The following is a 12,827-nucleotide window of genomic DNA, read 5'->3' on the forward strand; positions in this document are numbered from 1 at the left end:
TGCACAAGCATATGATACATAAATTATCGATGCTAACATATTGATTTGCCTTGAGAAGTACTAAAAAATATTATTTATGTTTCCCAACATATTCAAATGAATTCGATGCTATTTTTCATAAAAAATATAAAAGTTATTTTCCAATATACATTTGGATTTTTATATATATATATATATATATATACTTTTTTTAGTAATCAAACAATTCTAAAATTTAAACCGTTATGTTTATGGTATTAGAAGTAGAGACCATATTTCGGGTTATGTTAAAATTTTCCTGGCAGTTGACATTGATGTTATGTACTTTTTATAAGATAGTTAAGTGTGGTATACCTCTTATATTGGCTAATATGTTCAGATTTTGTATGTCCTCGAGGAATACACAGATTTTTATACCCAGAATTTATAATAGCATATTTGAAAAGTCATTTTTAATACGCGTTGCCAGATTATGGATCTTTTTACCAGTTGAATTGAGACAATTTTCTAAATCCAACAATGCATTTCGGTTGAAACTTTTGAGTTACTTTTGTTGACTGTAAGATGTTACAATTTTTATTTGCTTTTCTTTACCCTATTTTCATTTTCATAATCAAATGTGCTTTACCTTATACTAAACTTTTAATATATTATCGCATGAGATGTTCTGCACTTTGAATGTTTTTCATTTGCTCAGTTATGGCTGGGGAGCCAAATGTAAATGTATATATACATAAATACGTTAATTATTACTTTGTATTTTCAGTTTTTAGTTCTACTTAGATAATATAAGATATATTGTTAGCACTATTTATTGGCCTTGGAGGCTTTAGTGTTAAGGAATGAATTTCAATAAATAAATAAAATAAATTTTAAAAATATAAAGAAATGATTTTTCAGAAACCTTAAAAAAATCCAAAAAAACTTAAATTTAAATCTTTCGATTATCTCTTTCCTGAAGTCCAAAATTTATTTTTACTTTACTCGTTACTATTTGAGCTAAAAGTTGTAATAAAACTTTATTAGTTCTCGTTAAAAAATTATTTCAATAATCCACAAATTATTACAGATTTGAGAAGGCCAGCTTTATTTTGAAATCGAAATCAATTAGGAAACATTCAACAAAATTCAAAATTTATTTACTATCATGACTACAATTGCACTGAGATGTTTCCATAAATTTAATGAGTCCATATTCACCAGTTTCCATCCATTTCGGATTCAAACGACATAACTCCTCGACCTTGCCTTGTTTTAAGCCACATATCACATCGGCTTTAACTGTGCGTAGTGTACATAAATTTGTGGGTTGGAAACCGCGCAGACAAGTCAGGAAATCATCTGTGGGATCCCAATTCATATCACCCATAAGTTTGCGATAATTTAAGTCACCTTTGAAAATAACTAAATGGGCTTCAGCAAGATATTTATACAACTCCAGGTCGACTTCACGCATTCTACAAAAAAAAAAAAAAAAGAATACACACACAGTGAAAAATAATTAGTTGAAAACTAAAAACAAAACTTACTTGTAATATTCAATGGGACTACACCAAAAGTAACTGACTTTGGCCATTTCAAATTTACCCTCTGCCACATATTGTTTCCATCGCCGGCCTTGCTCATTTAAATAGTTTGACGTGTGTCGCGAGAGATACTCAAACGTGTATCGGAAATCTGATGGTGTAACATCGGACACAAACCATGGCATTGGTTTGGTATGAAAACGCACCTTGGTGGCCAAATTCTTTTCCAATAAATATTCGGCCAATATTAGATCTGTATAGAATTCAAAACCAGCATTATCTAAAACAAAATCAACAATAATGTGTTTCGATTGATCCGCTGCCAACAAACAGTCCCATATATTTTTGCTATTATCCACCAATATGTGATCGTCAAATTTCGTACAACTATCATAGACATTTTGATTGGGATCAAAATTTGTTGGTATTATTAGTGAAAGATCGCATTTATTGCCCCAAAGATTTAACTGCAAAATAAAGAAGATAAATTGGAGAGGATAAGCAAAAGGTTTTGAAATTAAAAAACTTATATTTAAATATAAAATTTTAAATTTATTTTCTTTAACAAATTCCAAACTCACCTTCACCAAACGTGAAAATGTCTCATAACTCTTTTCAGTACTGCGCAAACGTTTTGCTATTGCCACCACCTGTTCCATGGCCAGGGAATTGGCTTTTTGCTTGAAAAAGTAGTCATACGATTTTAGGGTCTCAGAATTTTCAAAAAACGAAAACACTTTCCTATACATGTAACATTCGCTATAAAGCCAAACTGTTTGATAAAATGAACGGCCATCTTCGGGCAATGAATCTATGAAATTATTCCACAGCTCACGATCAGGCTCACATCCTTGAAAATGTTCAAATGGTTTATCCGTTTGAAGTTGATATTTTAATTTGGATATTTGGCCGACAATGCCTTTTATTTCTTCACGGGTTTTCTAAAAAACACGCACAATAAAATAAATTTCTAATTACAGTTTTTGTTGTAAATTTGTGAACATTTTATGTACATACCTCTCCTCGGTGCTGTTCTGATATTTCATCTTTTTCTTTTGTTAGGCTATCTATAATTTGGGTTAATATAACCGGTAAGCGTTCCTTCAATGTGTGATAAGCAAAACTCCTGCAATCAATAACAAATTGGTTAACACAGAAACATTAAAGAAAACAGAATTGTTTGTGTCCTGGATAAATGTGATAAAGTTTTTGGTAAAAAAATGTTGCAAGTAGTCATGGAACCTGGTAGATTTTATATCAGGAATCTACACCAGTTTTATTCACAACATTTAAAGCTCATTTAAAGAAATTTCAAACGATTGCGTATTTTTGGTATTTGTCTGCTTTTGGCCGGTTAAATAGCACTTCCAATTTAGAGATATTTTAGAAAATAAGGCATTGATCATTTTCTGTAACATCGGACGATAGAAATTAATATTTCTATTGTTATTGCCACAACAACAACAATAAATGAAAAGATTCTCAATTAAAATTTTCTATGATTACAGAGGGGGAAGACGATTGGTGTGTGTGGGGGCATGTTCGGAGTCCGGAAATTTATCAGCGATATTTATATAGTTTTGCAGATTATACACTTATAACGAACTTTAGACTAAATCGAATGATTACGGCCAGGACCAAAAAAAAAAAACAAATCCAGATGTCATGTGTAGTGTATATGGGGTTCTAACTTTTTATATCTTCCCGATAACAGAGTATGTGTTGGCGTCACTGCATCCACGATATTATATTTTTTATCAAATTCTGATGAATCCATAGTTCTTAATTTATATTAATTTATTTTTTGTACTTAATAAATTTTTTGTTTGCCTGCGAAAAAACAGCCAGTCCAACGTCAAAAAAATTATTAAATGGGACAGGGCTGGAAAATACCAAATATCAAAATGTACTAAAATGACACCAAGATCTATTCTATTAATAAGGTCACCCAGGTAGCAATCAAAAAAGTCAATTCACAATAATGCATTTTGACAGCAAACTTGAGTGGCTCAGATATCCAGCAGGTCTCCCTGGATGACCTATATATGCTATATATGGAGGTTTTCACCAATTTATTATGTCCGCTATTTTTTAATAATAAAATTTAATGTTTTGCTGTTTTTGTTTTTTTTTTCAAAATACTGACTTTAAATGTTATATTTCTATAAATTTAATATTACGATGTATGACTTTACTTTTAAGAGTGAAAGTGTACTGAAAAAATACTATTGTACTCAATCATCCATCCCTGGTTCGGGCATGGTATATGCATAACGTCAACAAAAACAGCTGTTGTTCTTCGTTTTAGGTGTGTCTGGTTACTTTACCAGTAACATTTACTCCTTTGGTGATTGATTATATTGATTTTGTATCATTAGGCTACGTTTAGACCATGGTATAATTATTACAAGGTAGGGCACAGCCATGATGCAATAATAAGGTGATGTATCAAAACAAACACATTTTTTGTCTCGATTATCTGTCAAATTTCTCCTTATAATATTTCAAAAAGTTGGCAGCATTGCACATCGAATTCAAGTAAAATTGACCACTTTGACAGTTAATCAAGACATCAGCTGCTCTAAATGGACTACCTATTCATTGTGCCATGGGCACAGCTACAAACTGATTACAATTTTTTCTCAAGGTGGCTTGTTCCATCAAATCAAAATACATATTTTTATACCCTTCACCACACTGTGGTACAGGGTATTATGTCTTTGTGCATATGTTTGTAACAGGCAAAAGGAAACGAGATAGGCACATGGTTTCTTTTGAGAATATGCATAGAATCAACGATTTACATCCGTCCATGTATTTTTGTGAACAAAGTACAGGTCGCATTTATGATCCGATTTGGATGAAATTTGGCATAGGTCACTTATTTGGCCCAAGGACGAACCCTATTGAAATTGGGAAAAATCGGTTCAGATTTAGATATAGCTCCCATATATATTTTCACCCGATATAGGCACCAAAGTACCTATATATCATTCGATTTGCACGAAATTTGGCATAGCGTACTGAATGAGGTCCAAAATGATGTGTGCTGAGTTTCGTGAAAACTTAGATATAGCTCCCATATATAGCCCGATATAGGCACCAAAGTACCTATATATCATTCGATTTGCACGAAATTTGGCATAGTGTACTGAATTAGGTCCATAATGGTGTGTGCTGAGTTTCGTGAAAATCGGTTCAGATTTAGATATAGCTCCCATATATATTTTCGTCCGATTTAAGGTAAACGTGGCACCAAAGTACCTATATATCTTTCTATTTGCACGAAATTTGGCATAGCGTACTGAATTAGGTATGGAATGATGTGTGCAAAGTTTCGTGAAAATCGGTTCTGATATAGCTCCCAAATATATTTTCGTTTAATTTAAATGGTGCACCAAAGTCCCTATATATCTTTCGATTTGCACGAAAGTTGCACATCGTAATCAATTAGGAATATAATGGTGTGTGTTAAGTTTCCTGAAAATCGGTCCAGATGTAGATATAGCTCCCATATCTATTTTCATCCGATTTAATCTGAATGGTGCACCAATGTCCCTATATATCTTTCGATTTGCACCAAAGTTGGCACAGCGTAATGAATTAGTTATAGAATGGTGTGTGTTAAGTTTCCTGAAAATCGGTTCAGATTTAGATATAGCTCCTATATATATTTTCGTCCGATTTAATGTAAATGGTCTACCAAAGTCCCTATATATCTTTCGATTTGCACGAAATTTGGCACTGCGTTATGGATGAGGTCTGGAATGATGTGTGTTAAGTTTCCTGAAATCGTTGAAATCGGTTCAGATTTAGATATAGCTTCTATTTCATCTGTTGAATATGCTCAAAGTGGTGAAGGGTATCATATAGTCGGCCCCGTCCGACTTTACTACTTTCCTTACTGGTTTTGTATGTGTGTGTATTGTGAAATAATTTCAAAATAAATTGAAATATATTCAAATTTAATAGAAATGAAAATTATGTTTTTAACAGGTTCGTCTGGAAGTAATTACTTTCTTATGGATGAAACAAACATTTCAACATTTTGGAAAGAAATCATAACCTTTCATTTATTTTTCGCGTTTTTAGTTTTGTGTTGAAAAAATGTCAAATAAACACAGAACACTTTTTGCGTATATTTATTTTATTTTTGGCAGAATAAGCCACTCGTGCATAGTTGTTTTTTTTTTTTTTTTTGTTATTCACCTACCTTGTTTTATTGTACCATGGTTTAGACTACTAAATACACTCGATCTCAGTATTAACTCTATTTTCATATAATAAAACTCAAAAAGGGTTCAAATAAAATTCTTTTATTATTATTACAATTGTGTAATATTTCTATGTCCATTTGAAATGAATTGTTAGTATGAAATGGAGAAGATTTTAATGTAGATTCTTTATATATGTATGTATAGCTTTGATAAATTTTCCTAACCAAAATGTTGTTATATCTATAATTGTGTATGTTTAATTACATTATCGTAAAATTATTTTAATAAATATGTATATAGATGGTCTTCCTTTGAGGGTTGTCATCATCATCATAATCCTCTTAGCTTCCAGCTCACAAAGAATGATGCATAAAACACAGTATGTAAATAGTGAATAAAACTTTTGCGATACTGCAATTCACTTTACATTGAATCTACTTTGTAGATACAAATTAAAAACATTGTGTATACATACATAAATTACTATGTAAATACTTGCATCCTCTCTCAATAAGGAATATATTTCTTCACAATGGTCGTTGTTGTATCCTCCCCTTAATCATCATATGAATAATACTGACATATCGAAACAACAAAAGTTCAACGCAGATTCATGTAGTCGTCATTGGGAGGTAGAAGATTGCCTTCAAGGCCTTCCAAATGATTTGGTTCAAAACCACCACCGTCACCCCCCATCCCAATAGCCGATGGCTGCATTTGATTACAGTTATCGAACATATTCATCATATTTGCATTTGTCGTCATATCACCACTAGCAGATACTCCTCCATGCCCTGTGGAATGGCCAGCACCCGCATTTCCCATTAGTTGAGGATTCGGGAAACGTTGATAGATATCAACATTAGGAGGCACTCGCATATTGCTGATATTTTGACATCTTGCCGGCATGTACTGTATCGTATTCGGTGCGCTCGCTCGAATATGGATATTTGAAGAGGTCATGTTAAAATTGTCAAAGTTGCTCGAAATTCGACGGCCCAATGCCCGATTGCACGGCGACATAATATCATTATTACCGCCAATATTAGAATCTCTCATGGCATTCATTGGACTGGAATTGAAATCTCCGGACATATTAGATGCACACATTTTGCTATTTAGCATACGTTGATCCATTGCATCACCGCATAATATATTCATATCGCCTGGAAATTGAACAGGCCTATTTCCCAGAGGCCCTCCGCCACCACGCATATCCAAACTGCAGTGCTCTAATGAGTGATCGTTTAGACGACCAGGATGGCCCGACAGGATATTGCCACAATCCAAAAAACTACCACCTCCACCACCACCCATTGAACCCAAACTGCCAGTCAATTGTTGGGACATTTGAGCTAGCGAAGAAATAGGATCAAAATTGTTGGCCGCTTTATTTTGAGTCAGACGACTACAATTCGGATTTAATGGTATGTTGTCGATGCGACGACCAAACTGGGATGGCATTTGACGCATATTTTGCAGGCGAATGGCAGACATGGTGTTGCCAACTCCTCCGCCCCTTGGATAATTCAAAGGGAAATTGTGGTATCTGCCATCCATACAACTGTCATCGGTATGCAATTCATTTGGAGCAGGTCCCTTAAACGTTTGCGGACTTGATCTCTTTAGCTTTAGCGTATTATCAATACATTCCATTCCGGCGGATGACATTTGCGGTGCAACGGTGTTATCAACTGAACCACTTGTGTTGATGTTTCCACTTAATGAACTTGTAATGGAATGGGTTGTATTCGTCCGGCTACCCGATGATGCATTTGTTATATGCGAGTTGGGTGGCGAAGAAGTTCCAAAGGGTGCACGTGGTGCTTGCGGTGATGTAAGTGGTATATCTTGATTAGAGCTATGGATATTTGTAGGAGATGGTGTTGTTATTGGTACTGACGCCGATCTCGGTGTTTGACGATAGGAAGGCGGTGGGGCATTACTGGTCTGTGGCGGTGTGCTATAGCCCCCAGTAGCTGCACCCATCGATAATGAACGAGGCAGTGTAGAATTTTGATTTATTGGCCTATTTTTAAAATCATCGGGAAACGAATTGTTTGGAAATTTGTTCCATTCGTCAGCATTAAAATTTAAGTTTTCAGTGTTCGTGTTCCGGGGTTCCGAGGTCAAACAATTATCCCCGGCAATGGATGGGGCCATTTCAGGGGATGTTCCATTTAAAATATTACTTTGTTCATCACACGGACCTCCTCTACCCCTTCCCTTTGCGTTCTCATTGATCGTATTAACTTTTGATATGCTTGCCGGTTTATTTGTCGATTCACCAGAGTTTGGGAGCATACCTGGTGTAATAATGCCGCCTTCACTTCCCGAATTACCAGCAATGTGGCGTACAGATTGTTGAAACATTTTATTCGAACCGTCTAAAAAACTACCAATAGGATCTCCTAAATTCCCAGACATTGTTCCAGTCCCACCATTGAGAACATGCGCTGCTGTGCTGTGAAAATCGGCCGGATCCTTATCAGGGAATAGAAATTTATTCATTTTCTTCAGTTTGGCCAATTGCTCTTCGCGGTGTTGACGTTGCTGAGGCGTTAGATTCTCGTCTGGCACCTTTACACCTTGCAGGGTTGGTATCGTATTGATGTTGTCTTCCAATTTGATGCTACCAGCAATAGCGGCAACAGATTTGGTGCTATCATTGACATGTCCATTACCTCCTAACAAATCCAAAGGATTTGAAGATTCACTTAGTGGATCCCACATATGATTGGCCTTGTTGGGGGCTAATCTGTTGCCAGAATTGTTGAAATCATTTAGCCAATGGGCCGGCTGGGTGATTACAGATCCCTTACCACCTCCGGCACTGGCCGAATTCATAACGTTCATTATATTTAAAGAATACTGACGCTGTAGTTTTGATGACCTGGCGGGATTTTTTAGAAAATCTTCTAGAAACAACTTAGTAGATGGCTGCATGCAATGATAGGCAATAATGGTTGGAAATTGGCCACCCAGTACTGCTTCGGCACTTTTATTGGCAAGATGTGTTGAAAAGACAAAAACGTGATTTTGTTGTTGCAAATATTCAATGCCACCACCATTGCCTCCACCTACTCCTCCGCCTCCTGTTGTAGATAATAGATATTGGTTCTCAGAAGGCATCCCGTTGAAGGCATTCAAACGTTTGGTGGACATATTACAGATGTTTGTAGCGAACCCCTTTTCGGATTTCGGACTCATGTTCGGGTTTAGCAAACCACAAGTGTCAATATTTGAAGAATTTATGGAGTTTCCCGGTAAAGTTAAACTGACATTTGTGGAGTGTTCATCAAGCTCGTTACAGCTACCGCTCCTGGGAAACTGGGAATAATTCTTTTCATTTGGTAATGGAGAGAGATTATTGGTTTTGTTTGTGTCGCAATAAGAAGCATCTGTGGGATTGTTGGTAAATGCCAAGGGTGACACAGATGGCGAACATGTGTCTTCCTTTTTAATACCATGTTCGTCTCTTAGGGCACTCGAAGAACATCCAGAAAAAGAATCGCCTGCATTTGGGGTGTTTACTTTGTTCAATGAACGCTGTTTGGTTAATTGTTTTTTTGCTTTGGGTGAGGAGGAGTCACTACTCCCAGCAATATCTCCTGCATCTCGAGTGGCAGTAACTCCACATCCTTCGGCCTGCTGATTATTCTGTGTCGTATTGTCTTCTTCACAGGGACTGTTGGATGTTTTAATTGAATTTTGCATAGCGTTATGATCCGATGCTGCGGCGCCTGTTGCGGTTGCTACAAACTGTTCGCAGTACTGTTTCGACATGTCTACTCTACTTTACTTTTTCGTGTCTTCCATATGCCGTACAATCGTCTTAGTAATAAATAGCCCCTTCACCAACAGCAGGAAAGGCGACATTACGAATTTTATAATTTAATAGCTACAGTGAAATGTCCACATATTACTATGGCGTCGGATGTAATGGTTGTCTTCATACCTAATATTCGACCCAGTACTAGCGACGACCTAAAGAAACCGCGGACTTGATATGTCCCTGTAAATAGCAGCAATATGTTCGACATATTTACTTTATTGTGGATACATTTCCTGCTGGGGAATGTCTCAATGCATAGATCCAATAAAAATGCGATGGCCACCAGACAATATTTCCAAGGAAATTCCGTCCTGAACGTACGTACCGCTTCCAAATAGAGATATGTAAATCGACTATCGACGTTTTCAATAACAAAAAACAAACATGCGAATGTGATTCAAAACAGACAAACAAAACATGCGAACGAAGAGGACAAAGCAGACCTACAACGAATTTGGTGAATTGTTGAGTTGGGCAATCAGTTCACTTAGCGGATCGATCTTTCTCGTTCCTTTTTTAAAAAGGAACTAGTTCCTTTGCTCCATATGGATCCTTTACTCCATACAGTTTCTTTGCTCTTTTTAGTTCCTTTGCTCCAAATAGTTCCTTTGCTCCATATAGTTCCGACTCCCACATAGTTCCTGTGAATCTCTCTCTTTCATCGCTCTTTTTGTTTTTTGAAAATTGCAAAAATTTTAAATTGTGTAAAAATGGAAAAAATGAAATTAAGGTACAGAATTCAACTGCAGGGCGATAAGTACAAAATACTTTTTTTTTATATATACATATATGTACATAAAAAAACGGAATAAGGGAACGACAACAGAAAAAAGGACGAGAAAAGGAGAAGAAAAAAGAACATGAAAAAGGAACTATATTAATTAAAGAGCTGGAACTAGTTCCGATCGTTCCTTTCTCGGAATAGTTCCAATGATCTAGTTCGTTCCGGAACTACCCAACTCTAGGTGAATGGCGCGTGCACCCAATTTGGTCAACTTTACTCATTCGAACATTATTTTGCGGTCAATTTTAAAGACATCACCACGCACCCTTTTATAAATTCTAAAATAATAGTCACAGCAGTAACTTCGAAATGAAAGAGACAATTTCCATGGATAATGAAGGCAAGTATTTCTCTGTAAGCATTTGGAACATGCATCTTCATCGATTCCGATCATATTTACAGATGCCCAAAAACGTCTGCTAGTAAAGTGTGAGGACGACGATGAAGGTGATATGCACCCGCACTGCGTTCACGGGCCAACTATATTATTTTACCATGCCGACAAGGGACCAGAACATGGTTATTACGGATGCTCCGCTTATCGCGATAAAAAGCTTTGCCCTTACTATGTATCTGTGGCAGATTTGAATGTGAAACATTTTCGGCGACAATATGATACGTCCACAGTGGTATATCGGGACATGAGGAAAAGGGTATGTAAACATGCTGTGCTTCACAACAACAACTTATTAGTTTTTTTTTTCAGTTTTTTGAGGATGCAGGAGATAATCCAAAGAAACACTATTGCTTGACGTGCAACAAGCCGTTGGTTAGCGACGACCTGGACCAACATTCAAGCCACAATGTAAAACAGAATTTGTCGAGACGTTTTCTTCAGGATCCCACTTTATTTCTGCCGCCATTGAATAATGACAAGGCCCAGGCTCAATATTTCTTTGACGACAAGTCACTACAGTTTTTTGAGAATTCTTTACGTAACTTGAAGATTAGGTGAGTTTAGAAGCCGAGGAATGTGTCCATTTTTTATTTGCTCAATAATATTTGAATTGTTTTAGTAAAGTCATTTGCATGGGAGCGCCTCGTCTACATTGCTATTTGTCCTCCAAACCATGCAATCCAATCAAAAGCTATTTATTAGACATTGACCATCGCTTCGTTTTCTTCTACGATGACACACGATTTGCATGGTTCAACATGTGCAACAATCACTTTTTCGATGATCTACAAAAGCAGGAGTTTTATAAATTTCTCAAGTGCCAGAGGTAAGCAAACACACACACACACACCCATTTATTCCAATTTGAAATAATACGTTCCCATTGTTCTTTGTATTTGTGTGGCGGCAGTAACGACGAAAGACTTCTAATATTTACGGATCCTCCATTCGGTTGCCGCACCGAATTAATAGGAAACACTCTACAGAAAATGACACGACTTTACAGTAAAATCAATCAGCTACCATACCAACCACTGCCCATATTCTGGGTATTTCCATATTTCCTAGGACAGTATGTACAAAAAGTTGTGCCCTCACTACAGATGTCGGACTACAAAATCAACTACACCAATCATGATTCATACACGGACATTGGCAAATTGGCACGCAAACAAGGCTCTCCTGTGCGTCTGTTTACCAACGTACCTCTGGAAATATTAAAACTACCGGTCAACGAACAATATAAATATTGCTCCAAATGTCAGAAATACACGGCTTTGGAAAACCGCCATTGTGACATGTGCCGATGTTGTCCCTCCAAGAATGGATCCACATACAGGCATTGTCATCAATGCGGATTGTGTGTAAAACCTTCGTATGTCCACTGTCGAAATTGTCGTCGGTGTACACAAAAGGAAGGTCACAACTGCACCGAATATCAGAAATACCAAACGTGCTATATATGCCGAACTGTTGGTCATACGGAAGAGAAATGTGACTTTTGGAAGAAGAAGGCCATACATCGAATATTTCCATTGACTGCAAGTGGAAATGTCAATGCAAAGAATGATGTTATTATTTGTATTTTATGTAATAAAAGTGGCCACAATGAAATGAACTGTGACATGCGTGCCGAGTATTTAAAGGAATATACATTTATGGGCGAAACTCAACTGTGTGAAAATGTAGAGCGGCGAACATCACCATCGTTATCTTCATGGAAATCTAAAGAATTTTGAAATTGAAATGCATTTGAAATAAATGTGAATAAAATGCGTATGTATGCGTGTATACGTATGGATGTATTTGTGTATGTATGTAAACTATTATGTATGTAAACTATTTCATGACAATAAAAAAGATCGTTATTTTTTATATAAACAGTCTTATTGTGGACATTCGCTAGGGAGAAATCTCGCCTGTGAAAAAAAATGTTCGCTTTCACATTCTCTCGAATGCATAGGGAGAAGCAAATGCGAATTCGAATTTTCGATAATAGTGGTTGAAAAAAGATTCGTGTTGCCATATTCAGTTTTATTCTGGATATTCGCTAAGGAGAAATATCGCTTGTGAAAAATTTTTTACTTTC

At 36.2% G+C, this 12,827-nt stretch overlaps 3 protein-coding genes across 3 annotated transcripts; 1 reads left to right on the forward strand and 2 right to left on the reverse strand.

Moving 5' to 3' along the window:
- Positions 1–1,114: 1,114 nt before the first annotated feature.
- On the reverse strand, positions 1,115–3,282 carry LOC133337392 (damage-control phosphatase ARMT1-like). Its single transcript, XM_061545620.1, has 5 exons — positions 3,197–3,282; positions 2,523–2,631; positions 2,087–2,446; positions 1,509–1,972; positions 1,115–1,436 (listed from the first exon to the last, which is right to left on the reverse strand). Exons 1-5 carry the CDS (start codon positions 3,280–3,282, stop codon positions 1,115–1,117), a joined length of 1,341 nt encoding a protein of 446 aa, XP_061401604.1.
- A 3,040-nt stretch (positions 3,283–6,322) lies between these two features.
- On the reverse strand, positions 6,323–9,508 carry LOC133337393 (protein BCL9 homolog). The gene has a single exon (XM_061545621.1). It carries the CDS (start codon positions 9,506–9,508, stop codon positions 6,323–6,325), a length of 3,186 nt encoding a protein of 1,061 aa, XP_061401605.1.
- Positions 9,509–10,650: 1,142 nt separating this feature from the next.
- On the forward strand, positions 10,651–12,477 carry LOC133337394 (rRNA N6-adenosine-methyltransferase ZCCHC4). The gene is made up of 5 exons (XM_061545622.1): positions 10,651–10,681; positions 10,744–11,009; positions 11,048–11,292; positions 11,358–11,564; positions 11,649–12,477. Exons 1-5 carry the CDS (start codon positions 10,651–10,653, stop codon positions 12,475–12,477), a joined length of 1,578 nt encoding a protein of 525 aa, XP_061401606.1.
- The last annotated feature ends 350 nt before the right edge of the window (positions 12,478–12,827 follow it).

The sequence above is a fragment of the Musca vetustissima genome, unplaced genomic scaffold (assembly GCF_032173495.1).
Source record: "Musca vetustissima isolate MV318-11 ecotype Yass unplaced genomic scaffold, APGP_CSIRO_Mvet_v1 utg49456, whole genome shotgun sequence".
NCBI classification, from domain to species: domain Eukaryota; kingdom Metazoa; phylum Arthropoda; class Insecta; order Diptera; family Muscidae; genus Musca; species Musca vetustissima.

What these genes read in the sequence shown, in the direction of transcription:
- LOC133337392 (XM_061545620.1), bottom strand. Translation starts at nt 3,282, where the DNA reads ATGGATTCATCAGAATTTGATAAAAAATATAATATCGTGGATGCAGTG. An exon ending in TTATCGGGAAGATATAAAAA is followed by an intron (nt 2,632 to 3,196) that starts GTTAGAACCCCA and finishes TATTGATTGCAG; the next exon opens with GAGTTTTGCTTATCACACAT. An exon ending in CAGAACAGCACCGAGGAGAG is followed by an intron (nt 2,447 to 2,522) that starts GTATGTACATAA and finishes CGTGTTTTTTAG; the next exon opens with AAAACCCGTGAAGAAATAAA.
- LOC133337393 (XM_061545621.1), bottom strand. Translation starts at nt 9,508, where the DNA reads ATGTCGAAACAGTACTGCGAACAGTTTGTAGCAACCGCAACAGGCGCC.
- LOC133337394 (XM_061545622.1), top strand. Translation starts at nt 10,651, where the DNA reads ATGAAAGAGACAATTTCCATGGATAATGAAG. An exon ending in AAAGGGTATGTAAACATGCT is followed by an intron (nt 11,010 to 11,047) that starts GTGCTTCACAAC and finishes TTTTTTTTTCAG; the next exon opens with TTTTTTGAGGATGCAGGAGA. An exon ending in AAATTTCTCAAGTGCCAGAG is followed by an intron (nt 11,565 to 11,648) that starts GTAAGCAAACAC and finishes GTGTGGCGGCAG; the next exon opens with TAACGACGAAAGACTTCTAA.